Source organism: Anticarsia gemmatalis, chromosome 20 (assembly GCF_050436995.1).
Source record: "Anticarsia gemmatalis isolate Benzon Research Colony breed Stoneville strain chromosome 20, ilAntGemm2 primary, whole genome shotgun sequence".
Taxonomy (NCBI): domain Eukaryota; kingdom Metazoa; phylum Arthropoda; class Insecta; order Lepidoptera; family Erebidae; genus Anticarsia; species Anticarsia gemmatalis.
Window position 1 is genome coordinate 6,763,782 of NC_134764.1, and position 22,000 is coordinate 6,785,781.

At 36.6% G+C, this 22,000-nt stretch overlaps 2 protein-coding genes across 3 annotated transcripts; both read right to left on the reverse strand.

Annotated features, from left to right (window-relative positions):
- LOC142981412 (cell cycle control protein 50C-like) lies at positions 1-22,000 on the reverse strand. Of its 2 annotated transcripts, none has more exons than XM_076127317.1 (8): positions 21,792-22,000; positions 20,223-20,296; positions 19,724-19,914; positions 14,638-14,771; positions 12,866-12,988; positions 2,401-2,486; positions 1,424-1,550; positions 1-333 (listed from the first exon to the last, which is right to left on the reverse strand). In XM_076127317.1, the coding sequence occupies exons 1-8, from the start codon at positions 21,793-21,795 to the stop codon at positions 113-115; spliced, it is 960 nt and encodes a 319-aa protein (XP_075983432.1). In that variant the 5' UTR covers positions 21,796-22,000; the 3' UTR covers positions 1-112. The 2 variants fall into 2 exon arrangements, with proteins under 2 accessions (XP_075983432.1, XP_075983431.1); XM_076127316.1 differs by having other exon boundaries at positions 20,223-20,329; positions 21,792-21,999.
- LOC142981855 (uncharacterized) lies at positions 7,555-12,828 on the reverse strand. Its single transcript, XM_076127991.1, has 5 exons — positions 9,649-12,828; positions 9,270-9,476; positions 9,047-9,127; positions 8,855-8,941; positions 7,555-8,399 (listed from the first exon to the last, which is right to left on the reverse strand). The coding sequence occupies exons 1-5, from the start codon at positions 9,683-9,685 to the stop codon at positions 7,555-7,557; spliced, it is 1,257 nt and encodes a 418-aa protein (XP_075984106.1). The 5' UTR covers positions 9,686-12,828.

The window sequence follows — 22,000 nt, forward strand, 5'->3', positions numbered from 1 at the left end:
TCGAATGTAGATAATACTCTCATGTTGTTATTATGCAGAATTTTACGTCGATATTCTTACGATGTACATAATATGTAGGTATTATACCTAGACAATGACTAATAGCTCCGGCTTACCTTTTGTAAAAACTGACCCTTCGCCACTGGTAGATGGGATAACGGAGGTCAATTCCTTTCCAAGCGCAATAGAACAAAAAGGCTGAGATTAAGAGTGCAAGTATTGACGCGTAGATAAGAATTATACCCACCAATCTGGGTTGCCCGGGTTTCGGGACCAGCTTCATTGAGCTAATTATTACCTTACGTCTACCGGCGTATCGCGAAGACGGGTAAGCTGAAATATACAAACAATATATTATAATAGATCTGTTTATAGTGGCATAGTATTATACTCTCATAGTCTGGTGGGACGGCTAAGCCGACATAACCAGAGTGAGGTCAGGCGCAGGATTGGACAGGACAGTATGCATTAACTGATTGGGCAAGTTGTTCGGGCAACCGCGACTCCGAGGTCCCAGGTTCGATTCCCAAGTCAGACAAAGTGCTACTGGTGTTCTTCTAATATTATTGGACAACTCACACACGGTCATTTCATTTCTGACTAAGCAAAGCATGTACTATTGTAACTAAATAATTGATAACATACTTATACCATGCTCAGAACAGACACTTGTGTTCAATCAGATAAATATATGTCCCGGGTGGGATTCGAACCCACGCGGTGTTACGATAACTGCAGTGACCACGTTAACCACTGCGCCGAAAGTGCAGTTAAGGGTCGGCGCAAACGGACCACCGACCACAGCCACTGGTGGCCAGCGACACCCACTTAACACGTTTTTCCATATAATTTGTATTCTGTAGCGAGTGGCCGCCACCGGCTGTTGGGTGTCGCTGGCCACCAGTGGCTGTGGTCGGTGGTCCGTTTGCGCCTAACCTAAAAGCCCCTAAAAGTCACCTATACCACGGGCGAAATGTCGCGTTTATCGTAGCGGTAAGCTTTCCATCTGCAAAAGTTCGCTACACGTACAATAATTCATCATGGGTTAGCCTTTCTTCCAATCTATGTTGAAGTCGGCTTCCAGTCTCACCGGATGCAGCTGAATATCAGTGTTTTACAGGGAGCGACTGCCTATCGGACCTTTACAACCCAGTTACCTAAGATATAACACGGTAGTCGGTACCCTTCGGTAAGACTGGTTGTCAGACTTTCAAGCTCCTGACTACTGTTAACGACTGTCAAAGATCTTCGAAATTGACAGCCGGGACCCACAAATTAACGGGCCTTCCGAAACACGAAAGAACTTGATATGTATAAGATGGTCACCCATCCACAGAACAACCTCGGCAAGCGTAGCTTAACCTCAGAGATAGATCCGCGCGGCTGTTGTGAACTAAGCCACGAGCTCCTCAGCTACACTTACAATAATTGATGCGTAGAATGTAGTTGTTAGCGGGCAGGCCGTCCTGCAACATCGGCTCACTGTGGTTGAACCTCCACGCCGGCTTGCGCTTCATGTCAGTCTTCATCCATGCAATGAACGGCTCGTTCTGAAAACATTACATGTATCACTATTATTCCTTATTTTTTTAAAACTACTCTTGTGTCGAGGAGACTTTTACAAACATACAAACAACGGACACAAAGTTCAACCAGACCTGAAACAATTCTTTGCGGATCGCACTAATAATTGTTCTGTGTAGGTATCGAACCTCAGGCGACCTAAACCACTTCGCCACGGAGGCAGTTAGTAGGTCGTTGAGTTATAACTCAAATGATAAACAATCAGCCTAGCCTTTCTTTTAACTATGTTGGAGACGACTTCTAGTCTCACCGTATGCTGAATACCAGTATTATACATGAAGCGACTGCCTATCGGACCTACATAACCCAGTCACCTGGGTTATAACACGATACTCTTAGGTAAAACTGGTTATCAAAATTTCAAGCTTCTGTCTACTGGTAATGCCTGTCAAAGATCTTTGAAAATTACAGCCGGAACCCACAATTAAACGTGCCTTCTAAAATACAGAGGAACTGGGTATGTATAATATAGTCACTATTGGTCACGCATCCACAGAACATTAACATAGCTATACTAATATTATAAAGCTGAAGAGCTTGTTTGTTTGTTTGAACGCGCTAATCTCAGGATCTACTAGTCCGATTTGAAAAATTATGTCAGTGTTAGATAGTCCATTTATTGACGAAGGCTATAGGCTATATATCATCACGCTATGACCAATAGGAGCAGAGTACCAATAAAAATATTATTAAAACGGGAAACATTTTGTTCATTCTCTCTTATGCAACGCAAGCGAAGTTGCGCGAGTCAGCTAGTTTAAACTATTAGGTTGTAATAACGTTAAAAAAAATATCTACTACGAAAAAAGTACTTACTTGGAATCCATTATTGCAGGGACTTCTAGTATCCAATTCGTAAACATTCATTCTCCAGCTCTTTGGCTTGGCGAAGTTTTTAAATGCTAAAATAAAACAATGCAAATAATTATAATGTCCTCCTGGCCGATTTCGGCTACGGCGGCCACTTTAAACCAGTCAACTGTGCAGGACTTTGTTTATAGTGGCGAAGTGCGCGCACAATACACAGGTACACTCTCTGTTCCTTTTCGACTTTCCTTGAAACGACCAGTGAGATGTCAGGCGTAGGACCAACGGTTTAACGTGCTCCGAGGCACGGAGATCTACGATCTTCCGGGCAATTTCTGAGTTTTTTTGTACAGAATACTCAGAAACTAAATAAAGTGACAGTGAATGTACAAAAATGTTAAAAAGAGCACCTCTCAAAAGTCCACCTGATAAGTATTCCACTAAAATGTTACATTTTTTAGACTGGCATTCGCCACCTTTGTCCCCTGGTCACTATTTTGGGACTTGACTGCCTCTGTGGCGCGGTCGATAGTATATACGACTGCGGTGCGAGAGGTCTCGGGTTCGAATCCTGGGTCGGGCCAAAAAGTATTTTCTGAGATTTTCTGTCAAGAATTTCTTAGAGATTGCCCGTCGGTCCTGCGCCTGACCTCTCACTGGTCGTGTCGGTTATCCGTCCCACCAGACTATGAGAGTGATGGAATAGAGAGTGTACCTGTGTACCTGTGTATTGTGCACACACTTGGACACTATAAACAAAGTCCTGCACAGATGGCCAGTTTCAATGAAACTGACCGCCGTAGCCGCGTATCGGCTAGGAGGACATTATTATATTTTGGGAAAGGGATCGCGGCCGGGGGTCAAGGGTGGCGACCCCACAAACTTGAACTTAAGCTTCTACTGACCCACAATACACATAAAAAATGTGTTCTCTGAAAAACACAATCCTAAATGTAACTTTTCAATGAACTAAGGGTCAGTTCATAACTGACGGAATATACGTCTCGTCAGAAATGACAAATATACAGGGTGTAACAGACAGGCTACCGAAAACGAAAAAAAAATGATTCTAGACATGATTCTGGTGCTTATGGCGTTGAAAATTTTCATCGCTTTTTTCATGATTTTTCCGATTTTTTATGCGTTTTTTTTATTTTTTTTCGGTATTATTTCGTTAATACTACACAGTGCAACATGAATATGAGAAAAATCCGTCATATTACTGTTTTTCACAAAAAAACAGCAATGGATTAAAACAACGTATAAATTCGCTATCAGCTGTCCGCGGCCAACGACACCGCGCCGGCGGCGGCCGGCCGCGACGGTCGACGTACCTACGCGCGCCACACAGACACGATTACGCACACAGCTGTCAGCCTCACTCTCACTAGTATGCAGCGTTACTTAGTATTTGTTCTTCTATGTTAAAAATGAAAATGACATAATGAGTCACACCAGCACATCAAAATATGACTATTAAACATACTGCATTAAATTTGTGTACTTATGCTGATAATAATAGTTTTTGTTTTATCAAAATCGGGTCAAAATTACCGAAGTTACAGCGTTATAAAGTTTCACTGCATTTTTAAATTTGCGTTGCTTCGCGCGCTATGCGCTGACGTCACGTCGCTACAGACACGCTTGTTCGACTGCGGGTGATGCGGAGTTTTGACTTGAAAAGTGATTTGCATTTAATATTTAAAGAGTCTGTGTATGTGTATGTGTTATAAATTTAATCATCGTGTTTTTTGTAAAATAAGCCTCCACTAAGATATCCTCGATCTCGATCGCCACGCACACAATCATCAACTAGACCCAGGTAAAGAAAGTTGAACTCGTATACTACTAATAATATTATTGTGTGTAGTTAACAATAAAATTGAAAGTTTGTTACAACTGGCATTACAAATAATGAGTGTTACGTACCTACCAAGTGTAAATTTGGAAAACATAGTTTTAATATAATATTATAAAAAAAAATTGTCACCCTGCCTCTGATTTTAGTCATGTTGATGGCTATCATAATGAACGCATGAATCTACTCTGTAGGATGTCTTATATGATTGGGTGTGTAATTAGAACTTTTAATTAAACAATTTAATTTTGATATTATTAGATTTAATAAACATGAGTTCTTTTTTCAAAACAAAAAACCAACGCCAACTCAACCGCCGCGCTCGGCTCACCGCCGCCTGTGAGGTCATTGAACTGCTCATTAAATAGTACCTATCCACTGTTTAGTAGAAGGAATTGCTAGCTAGGTATGAACATGATATGACATCTCGATCTTGAGGAAGTGTTCAAAAGGCAATAAACTTCTATTTAACATTTGCGCTTGACAGTATCTGAACCGGGCTTTAAGTTTTAGATTAGGTGCACAGAGTATAGTAATAATACTGATACAGAGAGCCCTCTTGTCACTTTTTTAGCCAACCATATTTGAAACAGCGCCACCTGTGGTTTGGCTCCGAACTATCATCGAGTATATATAGCTATAATCTAGTATATATTATTATAAGTAGTTCTGTTTTGTATTTATATTAGGTCGGGGAAAAAGTCTTTTCGCGTTATAGTATGTATATATTGTAATAAAATCTTTTCTCTACACATTGTGATTCTTAAAGCCAAAGAGATTTTATTACAAGTTCATGCGAAAAGACTTTATCCCCGATCTAATAGGATTGAGTATTCAAATAGGTTTTCGTTTAAAGCATCGTTGTATCCATAATTTGTACTTTTCTATCAATTTACTGTCCATATCATTCTGTAATAGAAATTGATCGTGGCATTTCACATAAATTTTACAATTTGGTATATTTCAGGATTACCTAGTTGTTAAATTGTTATTTTACAACTCATCGATACCTTCCTATAACTCGGTTTAGTTTTCTTGTATCAAAACTTAAACATAACTTCATTAAGTTAATAATTATTGTATTTTTTTCATAAAATCCTTAGTCACTTACACTCATTAGTATTTACAATTACGTATTAATGTTTTTGATTCTTTCAAAAAGGAGGAAATAAAGTGAGAAGTGCCACTTATGTTGTGTAGAAAATGACAAGTACATATAATACAATAATACAAAATATATTTAAACAATATAGATACAAGACACTTTAAAATTACAAAGAATTAAAACAAATAAAACATAGTTTATGTATATATATCATTTTTTATTTTTATAATGTTTGTGCTTATTGTAATATACCTGCGCAGCAGTTTTGGTCTCATCTTCACCTTTGTACAATAATTTTCCAGACAAAATTCGGTTGATTGATCTGCACCAACTGCATATTAAAATATTTATTGTTGTATCAACAAAATACTCTTTCAATGCCTCCTTATGAATAAGGCACTTAAAAGGATAGGATATTAAGCAGTCCGACAATGTTATTATATTCTGTTTAATTTTCTTTTTTGGGCAATTTTTTTCTAATATTGAAATAACTATATTTTGTAGGTCTGAAAAACAATTTTCCAAGTTTTGACTCGGGTAACATAACCATTTTTTATTAGAATACTCTTTTCTTTTAATAAATTCATTGTTTAAATTTGTACCCGAGTCAATTAGGTCATGCCTGCAGTCTTTACAACCTTTAACAATATTATTCAAACATTTACTCAGAACCCAGCCGCATACATAATTTCTTTGACCAGCATCAATTTGTTTTTGCTGGTCAAATATATTTTCATTTATATGTATTTCTTCTCTGAGAGTATCAGAAGACTCCTGAGTGTTGTTTTCTGTTAAGAAGAAATCTAGGCTTTGTAGGCACCTATTTATGTCCTCCTCACAGTTTGCTTTGTTGGAGTGGGGCAAGTTATAATTATTGAGGAGCAGTGCTTTAAAGGCGCCTACGAAACATGTAGTGTTTGGTTTATTATTTCTTGCCCCATAACTTCTAATACTCCCAAAGAAGTTTTCTACTGGGTCCTGGTTGAAATTTCTTGGTAGAACTGCATCAAAACCATACTTGGAATTCAACATTTTCCAAATTGCTTCCATACCTTCAATAGTTTTGACAAAATTTTGAACAGATGGTACAGTTGTTTCTATCAATCGAATTTTGTCACCATTTCTTTTAAGCACCCTAAATTTTATCGTTTTTAAAATATTCTTGGCCTCTTGCCACAATTTATGATGAGGTGAATTTCTCTTAATCGGGCCTTTATAAATTTTACCGTTTGGTATGTGGAATGTGTTTCCATTAAGGCTATCAAATAGATTATCTAATAATAATGTAATTTTTATTAAATTTTTACAGTCTGCAGGCAGATCGCCTCTCGCTGCAAGATGTTCTGTAGCTACTGCTACGCTATGGCTGAAAATCTGCGTAGCAGACTTTACCTTCATTTTATTTATTTTTGTTGGATCAATGTGCTCTTCTGTGATCTTATTGAGTAGCCTTAGCTCACCAAAAGACTTATCGGCCGCATAGACTTTTTGGTAGTATTCCCACTTTACAATTTTTTTTTCATTTTCCGTTTCATATACCATGTCTTTGTTTATGAGGTTATTTCTTATTCCTTTTAGTAAATGCGGGACGTCATATAGGGGTACCGTAAAACGGGGTGAATAGAATTCGCGGGGTGAATAGAAAAAAAATCAGGAAAGTTTTCAAGCCCAATGTTTGAGTACTCCTCGTTTAAGAATTTTGTTCAAATTTGAAATGATTACACGTCGATATTACTTCTCTGCGGTGTCATAATTGTTTAAATGTTTAAATTGATATTTATACCCAAAAAATTGCTTCAAAGTCAACCGTCCTCGAATGCCTTAATGGTCCATACATTTTTTTCAAAACTTTGGATTTAAAGTGGAATTTCTTTTCTAATGAGTTGTTTGGAGTGTTTATCTCTTTAGGTGTATATTTATCTATAAAGATACAATATTGTTAACTGAAAAAACGTTTTAAAACACAATTTTTCCATTCACCCCTTTGGTCGTTTCGATTCACCCCTATCGCTGGGTGAATAGAAATTGACCATTTTTTAAATGAAATATCGTAAAACTATGCATATTTTTGGACAAATATGATTTTAACTCTTTCTTCATGGCGCCGGACATGATATAAAACAACCTGACAATAAAAATAACAAGTTATTCGCTACAAATTTTTAGGACAAAGTTGAAAATTGTTTCTATTCACCCCGTTTTACGGTATAATATTAAACCCGTTGACTCTAATTAGATCATGCCGCCACTCTCTATTATTTTTTATAAAAAGAGCCTTGCTTTCATTGACCAGCTCCGTAATTGCTCCCACATTGACAGTGCTTTGATCGCACACTGTATTAATTATTATAAGGCCAGCCTCTTGGGTATGTTTAATTACACATTTTATTAAGTTTTTTAGTTCCGTTTTATTTAGACAATTTGTAAAATAATAAGCAATTGGCTGCTTGAAATTTTCCTTAATACCTTTTATCATAAATACAAGGACATGGTCAGCAAAACGTTGATCATTATTGTTTGCAAAACCTTCTAAAAAGTCTTCACGGGTATTATATAATACCTGCGGCGTCAAAGACATTTCGTCAAACATAAGACTACAGAGCCTGTCCGACACGGATTTTCCAGCCATAGTCTTTTGGATTTTTTCAAAAATGATTGTGTTTATGCCTGGTGAAATTTTTATCTTGCTCAGAAGACGTCTCATACTCTTTGCACAAGGTAACGTAAAATATTTGGACAACAGCCCATAACATTTTGGACTCTTCTTGTATAGAGATAAACAAAGTATTTTTTCTTCATTTGTAAATCTTCGCCCTTTTACCTTTTTCGTAGCCTGTAATTGCATGTGTGCAAAGAGTTGGGCCGGTTTTGACATGTGTTTTGATATTGTTTGAAAAGCCATATCTTTCGATATCAATTCAGCATTTTGCAATCTAGTCTGGAATGTCTGCCCTTTCTTACGCAAGCGTGAAATGGTTGAACGAAGCTGCTTGATTTTCGATTGCAGTGGTTGAATAATATTGTAAGCTGGCTTTGCTTTAAATCCTGAAAAAAAAAATATCGAAAAATTTATTTCAATGTGATTACAATAAAGTTCATCTGATGCAATATTCCTAAAATCAATTTGCATATACTGTAGTGTAATAGTAATTTTATGAAAAATAATTATGCTTGTGACTATAAAATTATCTGAACACATTACTTGGGAATAGTATAGATTGTATTGTTCAAATCATAAAAGGACTCTAATTGACTACAGAACTTCTATCCATTCTAATGATTCTTTTCTTATAAATTTGGAAGTTACTCTGTGTGTCTGTTTGTTACACTTTCACGATAAATGCTGAACAGGTCTTAATGATTTTTGGGTATAGTATTAAAGAGGACCTTAAGGAAGGACACAGGCTACTTTCGCGTTTTCGCTATTTTTGATGCAATAAAGATCAGCTATATTCAGTTGGAAGTTTTTAGAAAATAAAACAAATTAATTAGAGACTCACTTCTCACACAGTTGGTAACACAATAATTATGTTCCGCTAATACAGCCTTTTGAGTTTGCTTTAATGTTACTGCACCCTCGGATTGATCTATAAATAAAATAAACACCATTACACACAATATAGGTATAACTATATTAAACTTATCACAGTTTAAAAATAAAAAATATTTAAGATTGATTAAAATTTTCTTACCTGTTAAGGTTAGCGGGAAAGACTGAGTCTGTTGCATTGAGGTTGAAACTGGCTCCGACACCATTCCCTCAACCAATTGACCTGGAATTTTATACTAATTGTATTGACTGGCTGACATTCTACTACCTAACCATTTTTTATTACCTAATTTAGGCAAGTCAATCATAGAGGAAATATTATATACCTGGGAAAGCTACTATGAAAATATAATATCAAAACTTACTTGGTAGGTGCAATGAAGGAATTGAATCTTTGCATATCCGATTCAATCCAGTTCTGTCTCTATCAGTGAAGTGAATATCACAAACTCTCATATTTTTATAATATTCAAAATCAGATGTCGAATGCAATGAACCACCGAGAAGAGACACCCATGATTGAAATATATCAGGGTACTTGATAACATCTGGGAATCTATGCATTGAAAGACCTGGAAGTAATGAAGATATATAAATTAGTTACAAGTCAGATATATTATAAGCATAATATGATAAGATAATTCTGCAAGAACCACATATTTAACGAAGAACCAAACACACAAAAAAATATAGTTTTGATGAGCAAATTATAAATGAATTACTGTTGTGCAGTAATGTACTTACCCCTAGACTCACAACCGAAAGCGCAACGTCTCGGCATGTTACAGTTCTGTAAAATACTTGCAGAACTTAGAACACAAGCGTCTCTGTCGCACACTATTAACCACAATTTCCGGAAAGAAGTCCTGCCAATAAGGCGGAGGAGCACCAAGCTCTACTCAACGCGATTACAGGGGATCTTCAAACGAAAAAAGGCAGTAAATCAAGGCGGAGGAGCAAAGGGCTCGACTCAACGCACTCACAGGATTTCAGTCGATAGCAGTCTGGTGGGCAAGGCGGAGGAGCAGAAGGCTCGGCTCGATGCACTTACAGGAGATTTACAGTCGACCAAACAGTACAGACGAAAAAACTACAAACATGCGCTAAGGCAGGAGGTAGCCGATAATATTTTGAAAGTTTGGATTGACATTTTTATGCTCGCACAATCTGAATCAATGCCTTTTAAGCCAACACTTGCTTTTTAATGTATAGTATAAACATTTTACATGTACATAATAATGCCATCAACATATAGTAAAAAAATATATAACATTCACACATGTAATATTTTGCTCTGTATGGTGGTAACTAATAATTAAGAAATTATTAATTTACCGAATACAGTTAAGCGCCATCTATTGAATTCTTATAATAGCTATAGCTACTAGTACACAAAACAGATAGCGCCACTATATTCGTGAAATGTAAATTGTAGGGGACTGTCCTCCCCCTGATTAGGTGTCTCTTGCAAAAATATAAAACAGTTTAGGTACATAGTACAGAAAAAAACATTTTTTGGGGTGTTTTCTCACTGGACTTAGTACACATAGGAACAATACAATATTTTCTAACCATTTTGTTTGTCCACTATAAGCAAAACAAATTATTTAAAGCGAAACCGCGAGAGACAACGAGCCTATGTAGGTATCGGCAAGTACTAACGAAATAGCAGTGTCGTAAGATGACGTCACACGTCCGTGCGGCCGCTTCGCCGGAGTTTGGCGCGAAGGCCATACTTTGACGTTTAATATCTCGGTCATTTTTGAAGATACGAAAAAAATAAAAACAGATTTTTTATCCTTGAAGTACCTAGTTTTTAAATATGCTCATAACAAAAATCATTGGTGTGACTCATTATCCCGCTCTCCGATAAAAGGTACATTAATAAGATTTAAAATGTGTGATATCTTATTATTATTACACGTACAAATACATACAGAACGACAAAAAATCCTATTGATATTCTTTAGCGCTACAAAAATCTCTAATAAACAATTTAACAAGTATTGTCGCTTTGTTCTTGCAAACTTATTATTCTATTCGATATTTACACGCTCATTCATACAAGCGCGGTGCGACTCGAAAAGTAGATGGCCGTAGTGACGCGTGACGCCGCGACCGCGCGTGGATGTTACATAGATGGGATGCGACAAAATGAATGCTAAGTAATTCTCCGGGGATAATGAATTATGATAAGTTAGTTTCTCTGATAAGAATATTAATGGATATTGATCGTTATCATTGTTATGTACCTACATTTTTTATGGTTTAATTAAATAAACGTTTCGTGTTTATTTTATTTACTTTAATCTGATTTTATGTTATTAAATATCAAAGTAGGTATTTTAAACTTACATCAATAATGTTTGTAATGTTATTCGGTATTTGAATAAAACTACAATGCAACGAGTAACAACTGTGACAAGTAAAAATAGTACCTAATGCCACATCAATATTTTATTCAATCTAATCTCTCGCTGGGATCCTAACTCGTCGCTCGTCACCAAATCGGCGGCGCGCGCACGGACGGCGCGGAGGGAGCGGGTGGCGCGGGCGAGGGGCGGCGCGAGTGAGCGGAGAGGCGCCCGCGCCGGCGGCTCTCTTTGATAGTTCGAGCAATTCGCTCGCGGAAGACGGAAGCTCTTCACCTGTGTCGTTCGTTATGTCCTATTCGTCGTGTCGTGTGTGAACTGTTGTTTATTATTACTTGTTATTGTTTCGGTTTTGAGTTGTTAGTGTTTTTATTGTTATTATTTTTGTTGTTATTGTTTTCGAAGTGTAGTTGTGTTCGTAAATAGGAAGAAATGTTGATGTGCTATGTATGGTGAAGCACGTGGAAGTGCACGGCGTGCTCTGCACCTGTACGTCCGGATCCAAAGGTACCTACTCAAACTCTCGCCATACACCAGGTAATTGCGTGTTGATAGACATTGATAACAATTCGTTTTAGCACTTTCTTATTATTGGTTACATTTTGCTATTATTGTTTGATTTCACGTAAGCCAAGTAGGTATCTACCTACTTACAATTTTACTATGAGCTATTGTAACATACGAGCGTACTTACGATACCTACCATAAACGATACATGAGATTGTTATCTAATAATACATACTAGTGAGCGCATAGACGTGGTGGTACGCGTACGTACCGCTGATTGTTGGCAGCTCCTCGCATGATCAATTATTGTATCAACCACATTGTAAAACTTTTGGCGATTGAAAAGAGTGGCCGTGAGTTTCTCGCTAGCTCTTCTCATAAGGCTCTACCCCCTTTCCGAGCTAGTGGTAGATTCAGTAATTGTAACGAGTATCGTAAGTGTCAACATTTGACCTAAATGAATAAATGATTTGATTTTGATTTTGATTTTGATACCTACGACGCGTCGCGACATGTCGTCGCTCAGCGCGCCGCCGCCGCCAGAAATCTCGTAGGCATGCGCGGAGATATATCGCGTTGTTCACTATACATTGAATGCTCAAAAATGACTAACTCGGGAACCAATCATTTCCGAGAAAAATGGTTGAAGTAAATTTCGCGCATTTAGTGTCACAAAATTAACACTGAAGTTTTCGGTTAACCGTCGTTTACACCCTGTATAGAAAAACGCTCGACCTTTCACACTCAACCGATGATGCGTCGCATCGGTGCGAAGCTCACTCTAATATAGCCCGACGCATTTTCAGACATATGTGAATCGACCCTTAAGTACCCGAAGTAGTGAAACGCATTATATTAGTTCGGGGAGAAAGTCTTTTCGCAATATAGTATGTATGAACTTGTAATAAAATCTCTTTGGCTTCAAGAATCACAAATGAGTACACGGTTCATTAGGTTTCTTTCAGTGAGCTCGTGAGGTACCCAAACATCGAGCTTTTTTGTGTAGAGAAAAGATTTTATTACAAGTTCATACATACTATAATGCGAAAAGACTTTTTCCCGGCCTAATATTTAAAACTTACCTTCATGAAGGTCACCATCAGGGTTGCGATAATATTTCCTGTCCTCTTCTGTAAGTCCTATCAGTCCAGATCTAACCTCTTCGAAGTAGTCCTCAATACCGGAGATCCGAATTTTATAAGAATCTGTAATGCAACAATGGGAAAAAACATCAAAAACACAATATTACGAAACATAATATGTAGTATTTTTGCTATTTTCAACTTTTGTTAATGGATAAGCATTACATTACCTCCCCGTCCAAAGGTAGCGATTTGCACAGCACACTTGCGTGACAGTCGCAAGGTTAAAACAATCCTATTAACGTATGAATCATCAAAATTGGCCAAGCCTGTTCTCTACAATGCCATATAGGAACAAACATACATACATAGACTCATAGACACAAAGCCCCCGTTTGCGTCGCGCAGTCAGGTAAAAAGAGTAATCAGCTAATTGAGTGAGGTTCTTTACCTGAGTACTTGATAACATAATGTATGAAGGGACACTTCATACAGGCCCTCTATTAAATAGTCAAGAAGTGATTCTTATCAGTGAATGAACTAAAAGCATTTTAAAAGAACTCAGTATAAAATACATTTATTTTCCTGTACAACAAGTTTTGCAAAAGGAAAAATGTGTACGAAACTAACAAGGTATCGTAAGTATTCGAGGAAAAGATTAACATACAAGGTTTTGCAATCGAAAGGCCAAAAAGTTCACAAAGAAATCCATACTAATATTATAAATGCGAAAGTAACTCTGCCTGTCTGTCTGTTACTCAATCACGCCTAAACTACTGAACCAATTTGCATGAAATTTGGTAAAGATATATTTTGATACCAGAGAAAGGACATAGGCTATATATCATCACGCTACGACCAAAAGGAGCGGAGTACCAGTAGTGTTACAAAAACGGGGAAAATTTTCACCCATTCTCTCCTATTGGACGCAAGCGAAGTTGCGCGGGTCAGCTAGTATTATAATATTTGCGACTCGTAACTACTTGTTCTACTAAGTTATGTAAGAAACCGTTGTAAATACTCTATGTATGTGAAACATGTACATTATGTCTTTTGACCAATAAAATTATTGAACTCATTACTGTCCCACTGTTACCTCCCGTAATGAGGGAGCGGTTAGGCATTGAGTCCATCACGCTGGCCAAGTGTGGGTTGGTGAATTTGCATTCGTTGAAAAACCGTATTAAAGAACTCTCAGAGAGCATCACGATGTTTTTCTTCAGCGTTGGAACAAGTGATAATTATTCCATATACACACATAACTCTAAAAGACATTAGTGTGTTGCCTCGGGCTCGAACCGTCGACCACTTGCGCATACATTTTCGGCAACTATGGACTCTTAAATAAGAGAGTTAATTACCATCTTGTGTACTAATTATACAGACTGGCATTACGTAATATAGTTTTCGTTAGTTAAAGCTAGACTAACTATACTAAACTCGTGAACATGACTCAGTTTAGACTAGGTCATATAGTCATGAGCAAAACTGTGTCAATTAAATCAATCAGCCTAGAATTTCTTGCAACTACGTTGCAGTCGGCTTCCAATTTTACTAGAGGCAACTAAATACCAGTATTTTACATGAAGTGACTACTTGTCGGTCCGATAGTATCGGACCTTCCCATCCCGGTTACCTGGGTTGTATCACGAGACCTCTTGGTGAGACTTGTTACTAAACCACGACCTTCTCCGAGGAAAAATATGTTAGTATAGGTAGGTATATCTACTGACACGTTAACAATCTAACTTTCGAATCAAAAATGTAATTACCAGTAAACATAGAGTCCGCTATATATCCACATGGAGCTATGGGTGTCTTTATACCTCCTTCATCTATGTACGAATAGTTTCCACAGCTGGAAGCTGGTACCATCGATAATCTTCCGGCCAGTTGTTCATCATCTCTGAAAAGGAAAATAAATATAATAATAATTATACCTAGCAAGCGTGTCGAAAATACCAGTAAAAGCACAATTCTGTTGTTAGCGGCATTTTTCCCGACCATTATTCGATTTTACCGAACGGCTGACCAACTCATGCCGAACCAAATGTGCAGATAGCCTTACATTGTTGTGCAACACAATGGTTTCAGCACATAAATGGAAGTCTGCTATTTTTATTAGAGAGTCATTCGGTTCCTATTCATATTTGTAACTTTTTCCTCATCAGCCAGGTCATCATCAGGCCTCATAGTCAGTTTCGAAACGATTGCAAATTGAGAAAGATCTGACAGCTAGCTACGAATAATAAGATTAGGTACCTGCCGGCTTACTCTCGACTCACAGATCCCAAACTAGCGCATGATTGAACACTAGATTAAAGTGAAACTAATTGGATCAGTGCTTAATCAATTACTAGTTTGGAATTTATAAAATCAAAATCAAATCATTTATTCATTTAGGTCAACTGCTGACACTTCTGATAGTCAATGATACAGAGAGTCACGTAGTATAAGTACGATTTGTCAATTAGACATAAACTCGAATCTGATTCAATTGAATTCGAATTCGATTCTGTCGGGAGTAAACCCACCTAAGAAATTAAATCAATAGAAACTTAAGTTCAAGTTTGTGGAGTCGCCACCCTTGTCCCCCAGGGTTAGGGTTACCAGAACCAAGGCTGATCAGTTCCTGGGCATTATTGGGACGTCGAACGGAATGAGTTTTGGTCTTCGGTCCGAAACTACACCAAAAGAAAACAACGTAGTTTTGCAACTTTGTAAAATACTAGTATTTTTTTAATTACGGGACAGCAAAGTAAATTTACTGGACACGGAACTATACTCAAAATTCCGGAACATTCCTGGAAATCCCTGCCATCTAGCAACCCTACTCCGGGCTCTGATCCCATTGTTCCAAGTTGACGGCCGAGGCACAATGGTGGCACTTAAAAAACTCGCGTCTTTTGAAAAACGTAAGCTAGGTCTTTAAAAATGTAACATTTCAATGGACTCATCAGTCGGATGAATACCTAAAACGACATAACTATTCTTAGAATTAGCAGTTTAAAAACTCCTTATAAACAATACCAACTATGTGTCACATACCTAGTTTTGCAAAATTGCAATTAATTAACTCGTCTAAACAATTCGTTATTGAACGCGTGAACGACAAACTCCCTTGACAATGGTTTTGAAATATTCCGGTTAGCTACAAAATAATAGTTTAGTTATTAATAAATAAATGTAGGTACATAATACCTACTACAGAATATATTAACCGAGATAAGGTTACATACGCGATAACCCTCCATAGTTCACTCGCAGAACTAAATGTTATTTAAAACCGACTAGCTGACCCATGCAGCTCTGCTCACGCATTTTGCTGTTTTTTTCTCTCTTTAAGAACTTTTTTCGTATCTTAAATACAATTTATCAAAAATAATAAGTCGAATTGGTTGAGCTGTTATATGAAGTATTTTCATATTTATTCACCTTTTACGTCTTCTTTAGGCTTTCAGACAAATTCAAGACCAAATATGCCAAATCGGTCCAGCCATTCTCGAGTTTCAGCGAGACAGAAAGATATAATGAACTAAAATCCGGTTCAGCATACGTTCTAGTTTACTGGATGTGTCCTAGTTTATACGCCCGGATATATCACGGGTGTATCTAGGAAGCATTCGACCGGGTGTTAGTAAGTAGTCTGAGTTTCAACCTACTGCCATCTTACTGATCTTATACTGCATCACGCCGCTAAAATCTATTAGATTTACTGACTAATTTTAAATCGTTAACAGGTAAAATCAGTATTTAATTAAATAAACGTGTAAGCATAGCTATGTATAATCATTATAACAAGCGCGTTTGTTAATATAAAGTTAATTATAATATCAATAACTACGAATTTTGATACTATATAGGTACTTAGGTATACGATATTTTCCGCGAATAACATTGATAAACCAATGCACGTAGCAGTATTCCCGTTGAATCATTGATTGTCAATCGTGGCTTCATTTGATTTGCCGGTAGCAGAACGGTTCGATCGATGTCGAATAAATTATTAAGATGCATTCGGCCACTAGCCGGAAAATTTCTAAAATAGGCTACTCGTGCTTCAGTATCGATTGGTACCTTGTATCATAGGTATAATGCATACTACTACTAGAGCGTCATACATAATATCGTCGGTATAATGGGAGAACTATGTAAATAAATCAATATTTGAAGTTTCGAGAAATTCACGATTTCGGTACTGTTTTTTTTTTGCCACTATTTTTGACATCACTAACAAATGGGGAACATTTTTACTGTAGACAATTTTATATGCTTTAGGCATGTTTGCTCTCAATTTGATGATGGATAAATCTAATTTCCTAAATTAACCAAAAAAATTATAAAAATCAAAAGCCAGTTATCCATTTCTACAAAAATGCCCATATTTTTAGTTAGGGTTAAGATATAGTATTATTTGTTAGACCAAAAAATGCGGCATATCACAAAAATGGTAAAAGGTCAATTTGGCCAAAATCAGAGTTATTTAGTTCTCCCATTATACCAACGATATATTGTACCATCAAAAACGAATAATGAGCCTCGCCCAGGCGGAAGTCACGGTGGGGCACTACCAAATATGTGTATGATACGATGACGCGATTACTCACTGGTACGCCTGTCAACTACACCCCAAGGAAAACCCATTAACACACGAACTTGGCATGCAACACATTATGCAGATTAAAATAAATATATTATAATTGTTTTTTTTTGAAAGAAGACAACTCCCGCACTAAGTATTGCTCTCTAATCGCAGGGACTTTTACAAACATACAAACAACGGACACAAAGTACAACCAGACTCGAAACAATTATTTGTGGACCGCACAAATAATTGTTCCCACGAAATGAACCCACGACCTCCCGGCACAACGATAGCGGTGTGGTGACCTAAACCACTGCACTACGGAGGAGTCAGTTAGGTAATTCTATGTATTTTCAAAATCAAACAGGCCACCGTCAGCTGCATATGCCTCCTTGTCACTCATGCTCTGAATTGTGTACTTAGTACCGTAACTAATTTACTTGTTTATTACTAGCTGACCCGCGCAACTTTGCTTGCGTCACATGAGAGAATGGGTCATAATTTTCCCCGTCTTTGTAACATTTTTCTGCTCCTATTGGTCGTGATGTTAATATATCTTATAGCCTTCCTTAATAAACAGGTTATCCAACACAATTTTTTTTTTCAATAAAAACCAGTAGTTCCTGAGATAAGCGCGTTCAACAACAAACTGTACAATTTTAATAATATTTTAAGTATAAGTATAGATGTGACATTAGTATTCTGTACAGCATAATAATATAGTAGGTAAGTATGCTATACAAAACTCTGACTAACTCTGACAACAATAATATTATATTTACGATGGAAGGAGTGACTATTTATGAATGTAAATATGTTGTGAGGACGATTTGTGGTTTTTAACTGAAAAAGGACTAAACCTATTGACGTGGTTCGCCTTATTTTTCGTTTAATTCATAAACAACGTCTGTCACATAATAAGTTATAAAAAAAATATGTATATTTAACCCATCACTCTTCCTTGCCAGACAGGCTGGCCGAGAAATCGCTGCGATGTCGATTTGGACACCTACCTGAATGATGGGCAGAAAACAGCCTTGGGTCGAGACCGATGGAGGTGTTTGGATCCTTTGCCCAAAACTGGGACAGTACAAGTTAGAAAAATTATCTCCCACAGCCTACGAGTTCTCCGGATAATAAGAGAGGGGTTAGGGTTCGACCTCGAGACAATGACACCAATTAAAGCGTAGATTTGGGGACTGTAAATTGGCAGTGCCCCCGGAAAGTTGAGCACGAACTAACACTGCCGTATAACGTTTTCTTTTTTTAATCATTTTGCCGCTATTTTCAGGCCCCTTTTTGAGAACTTCTGGATAGGACTAGAACGGTGAAATTTTTAGTCTTCTTATAAGTTACAATCACATACTTGAAATCGGGTGTCATTTGGGAAAATCGAACTGTAATTTCCGAAAACGGTAGCCTATAATTCAGTTCGAGTTATGGACTATTTCCAAGCAAAATTTAATAAAAAAAAATAGATTCATTCTTTCATACAGCCATTAAATAAGTATTGCCTTTTTTTTAAACATTGTCAAACAACTCAGCAGTACAATCATAATTTTGTTTATTTCCAAAATGAAGTGGTTGTGTCAAACAGGCCACCATCAGCTGCATAAGCCAGATCACTGATGTTCTAAAGCATGCGCCATTCGCAAATATTTCGTACAAGCTCTCGACTAAAATATCACTTAATGCTACAAGCGTTTTTAGTAAACTTTCAGTGGATCCTTCCTTATGTTCTCGCCTACAGTTTTTTATTAGTACCAGGAATAAATGATGACTGTATATTGTGTCATTTCCTTTAAATGCCATTAATGGCTAAGTGAGTTAATTTAGTTACATACCTATAAAATTAAGATCTTTTGCCTCTCGTAAAAGAGATGTTTACATTTGAGGAAATGAAATAGTATTTTATTTCCTTAAATGTTCTCTTAACAACCTACAAAACTGTTCTACATACATTACATACATACAACACGCCAAGTATACCCATAGGTGTAGGTTACAAAATACACCCATGTTTCACCATTAACAATATTATATAGTGCCATGAAATAGTAGGCGAGACTCGGCGAGAGTTTGGTACTCAATCACTTGAAAACTACTGAATTGATTGCGATGAGATTTGTTACCTGGATTATCACATAGGAACTTTTTACACCAAATTTACGTAGACATAGTCGCGAGCAAAAGTTAGTATAACTATAAACTATAATATATAAAGAAGCAGAACTATAATAAAAATAAGGGGGTATGAAGTAGTATGGACTTACCTAGAGTTGCCGTATTCTAATTGATTAAATGTCTCCAGTTCATAAAACACGGTGACTTCTCCTTCCAATGGCTCTTTAATCTCTAGAGGCAAGAAACAAACGCACTTTGCTCGAGGTACTATCTCACTACATTTTCTTTTTGCAACATCGAGACAATCAGTGTAATCCTTGCTATACTCGCAGGAATATACCTGTAAAATGCATTTAAACTATTACCGTCACACTAATGGGTATGACTCCTGGTTTAGATGGTACATCACTCATATGACCCATCACCACCCACACACTGAAGGCAATTGACCTTAAATAGACAGAATCTCTTCTATACAATCTTGGTCTGAGATGTAATGAGATTACTGCAGTTACAATAATTATTATTTAACATTACATTACTGCTGAAAATCTTTAAAATGACGAAAAACAGAAAGCAGAATTATTACATAAGGGAATAGTAAAAAAACAGGTTTGATCATAAATATAGTGTAGTACATTAACTTACATCATTAGGATTGGAAAGCCGTAACACTATCCCAATTGTTAATCCCAATATTCCTGATATTGCAAATCCGAAAGCTATTTGTCGTTTGCGGGATTTGGAAATTGCACCTGAAAAGTTACAGACACTGTACATGATAATCAAAACTATGTGCTATCCTGATCTACCCTTCGCCATAGCTAGTATGTGCAAGTAAAAATTTTCAGGATGTTTATTTAATATAAAAGTGGTCCAGACGGAGGAAAGGTTGTGAACCCCTGCTTTAGATAGTTCCAACGTTTAGAGTAGCAAAGGAGGGGGTGACATAAAAAATCAAGAGTGGTTGAAGTGCAGACCCCACCCCTAAGATAATATTATTATAAGATAAGAATAGTTCCTAGTCTTATTTTGACAATTTGTTAAAATTCTTTAGATGGCCTTTTTATCTATTTCATTACAACTACACACTGACTAACACAATCTATTTCACAATGCTTAGGAGTGTACTAAAAAATTAAGTGCGCATAATCACACTGCATATAATTTTGTCAAAATAGTTCTACCATGCAACATTTTATTCGCATGTGCAAATATGTTACAGAATGAAAAATTTTAATAACTTTCGCGTCATAAATTAAATAGTTTACTTATATGATAAAATGATTATTACTTTTATTTAGTTTTAAACTAAGGAGCTTAATAATAATTAACGTAGTGAAAAATAAAATTCTTGAAAAAACAATTGATGAATAAATTTAACCCACTACCAAGGGTCTCCTACCGTAATTAGGAAGGGGTTGGTCCTGAGTCCACCATGCTAGCTAAGTGTGGTCCAAAAATAAGTGAGACATATAAAAAATAACCATTTAACTGCATGTGAAAGGTTTGAATCCCATCTTGGACAAATATTTGTGTGATAAGCACAAGTATCTGTTCTGAGCTTAGTTGTTAATTTATCTATATAAGTATGTATTTAGAAGCATAGTATGTTTATCAGTAGTTTGGTTACGATAGTATAAGCTCTGCTGAGTTGTCCAAAGATATTGTTAATAAAAAAAATTAAATGTCACTACACGAGATAACTTACAAATTCGGGGAAAATACGTCTATAACATTTTTGTCCTGTTATTGAGTTTCTAGATGGATTTTCTAACTTTGACATATTGAGCTTATGTTTATTTTACAGAAAATATTCAAAGCAAACAAAGGCAGGCGAATAATCAGATAAACAAAATCAAATTAACACAATTACAGGCATGACAAATAATTTTATTTGTATTCATCTTCTTAAAAAAATACAGCAGCACACTGAGTCGACGACTTTGTTACTGAATTAAATTCATCAGCGCCAGTTATCATATGAGGAAAACAAACTTATAATATACGTGCACATAAACTAGGAATAAATCGACTCGATCTACGTTTTTAAAGCCGCAAAAACTATTGATGGATCTGTAAAGCATTAAAATTTGTTTGGGTTTTACCAACGCGACGGTTGAATGATTTTATGAAGGATGCTTGTCGGCTAAAATCTATACTACTCTACTTCTACACTACAAAGCAGGAATAATATTATTACGTATCGACACTCACACATTGTCGATAACTGCACTGATCACAGTTTAATCACAAACGTGATAAACAATAACAAATATTGAATTTGTTTTTTTATGACTCGTAAGTTAAACCTGTAGCAAACCGTATGTATATTATTATGCACACTCTAGCACCGACTTTAACCACGCACATGCGCTCACCGCTGACTGAGGGCAATGTATATTGTATACTCAAGTATACTGTTA

What these genes read in the sequence shown, in the direction of transcription:
- LOC142981855 (XM_076127991.1), bottom strand. Translation starts at nt 9,685, where the DNA reads ATGCCGAGACGTTGCGCTTTCGGTTGTGAGTCTAGGG. An exon ending in TCCTTCATTGCACCTACCAA is followed by an intron (nt 9,128 to 9,269) that starts GTAAGTTTTGAT and finishes ATAAAATTCCAG; the next exon opens with GTCAATTGGTTGAGGGAATG. An exon ending in TGTTACCAACTGTGTGAGAA is followed by an intron (nt 8,400 to 8,854) that starts GTGAGTCTCTAA and finishes TTTTTTTTTCAG; the next exon opens with GATTTAAAGCAAAGCCAGCT.
- LOC142981412 (XM_076127316.1), bottom strand. An exon ending in CCTGCAATAATGGATTCCAA is followed by an intron (nt 1,551 to 2,400) that starts GTAAGTACTTTT and finishes TAATGTTTTCAG; the next exon opens with AACGAGCCGTTCATTGCATG. An exon ending in CATTCTACGCATCAATTATT is followed by an intron (nt 334 to 1,423) that starts GTAAGTGTAGCT and finishes TGTATATTTCAG; the next exon opens with CTTACCCGTCTTCGCGATAC.